The following is a 1305-nucleotide window of genomic DNA, read 5'->3' as shown; positions in this document are numbered from 1 at the left end:
AGGATTGCAGGCGCGGCGTACCAAGCTCGCTTTTGCAAGTTTCCAACGCCAGCCTGCCATGAGAGCTAATCCTGAGGGCTGCAGCACGCTGCCACATCCAGTGTCCTGTGGGAAGGCAGTTTGCTGTGTGCCAGTCACTGCCTGTTGTGTGCTGGCAGTGCGGCCCCATGCCTTCCCTGCCACCCCTGAGGGAGGAGAGGAGGCTGATTGCTGTGTCATACCTTTCCTTTAGCCCCAGCAATGACAGCAGAGATAAAGCCTGTCACTAAGGAGCTAGAAAATAGCTGGCATGCCTGCAGCACATGTGACCAGTGTGGGCAGTATCTCCCACTTCCCTCTTACTGATGGGGTGAGCCTTTGGGCAGGCAGATGCTCCCAGTGCGGCTGCGCTGTGGTCAGCCTTTTGGCTGGAGGGGCTTGTTGTTTTTTTTGCCATTTGGCTGTGCACGGGGTGCAAAGCCAGGCAGTGCTGGCATGCAGACTCAGCACAGGATGTTGCCTAGGGAGTGGGCAGGTCATGGGTGTTGGAGTGATGCCGAGTGTTGCCCGGCAGTGTTCCAGGCAGTGTTCTTGGCCACATTGCGGTGCAGGCTGCAGCTTAAGAACAGGTTACAGCCTCACTGCCGGCTGTAGCACACAGCAAAGATGGGGTCAAGGTGTTGCCAGCCGCTCCAGGTTCGGTGCTGCCAGTGCTGGGACAGTGGATGAAAGGCCCCTGAGAGATCATGTTTCCCCACTGAATATTTCACAAGAGCCTTGTGGATGGCTGCCGGTGCTCCCGCTGCTGTGGCTCCTGCTCTGACCCTCTCTGTTCCCCCCAGGACATGCTCATGCAGCTGGCAAAGGCAGTGGCCAGTGCTGCGGCCGCACTGGTGCTCAAAGCCAAGAATGTGGCTCAGAAAACAGAGGACTCAGCGCTGCAGACACAGGTGATCGCTGCGGCCACCCAGTGCGCCCTCTCCACCTCCCAGCTGGTGGCCTGCACCAAGGTAAGCAGCAAGGCACACCTTGCCTCAGTGTGGCTCCGAGCGTCACCTGGCTGAGACTGAGGTCCCTGCCACTGTGCCCAAGCACTGAATATCCTCTGTGGAGGAGCAGAAGCTGGGGACAGCTGTCCCTGCACAGCTCCTACAAGGAGCCCACCATGTTCGCTGCCCAGCCTTTCTCCTCCCCCCTAGGTAGTGGCTCCCACAATCAGCTCCCCGGTCTGCCAGGAGCAACTGATCGAGGCAGGCAAGTTGGTGGCCAAGTCTGCAGAGGGCTGCGTGGAGGCCTCCAAGGCAGCCACGAACGATGACCAGCTCC

At 59.5% G+C, this 1305-nt stretch overlaps 1 protein-coding gene across 1 annotated transcript in view; it reads left to right on the top strand.

The window, feature by feature from the left end:
• TLN1 (talin 1) overlaps positions 1 to 1305 on the top strand; it is a gene marked incomplete at its 3' end in the record, with an annotated part of 29105 nt that overhangs the window by 10125 nt on the left and 17675 nt on the right. The window contains 2 exon segments of the mRNA XM_010134021.1: positions 822 to 989; positions 1179 to 1305. The exon segment at positions 1179 to 1305 is cut by the window's right edge and continues 1 nt beyond it. Of these exon segments, the coding sequence (XP_010132323.1) occupies positions 822 to 989; positions 1179 to 1305 (295 nt within the window).

The sequence above is a fragment of the Buceros rhinoceros genome, unplaced genomic scaffold (genome assembly GCF_000710305.1).
Source record: "Buceros rhinoceros silvestris isolate BGI_N320 unplaced genomic scaffold, ASM71030v1 scaffold3804, whole genome shotgun sequence".
NCBI lineage: Eukaryota > Metazoa > Chordata > Aves > Bucerotiformes > Bucerotidae > Buceros > Buceros rhinoceros.
This window is presented reverse-complemented; position numbering and strand designations above follow the sequence as displayed.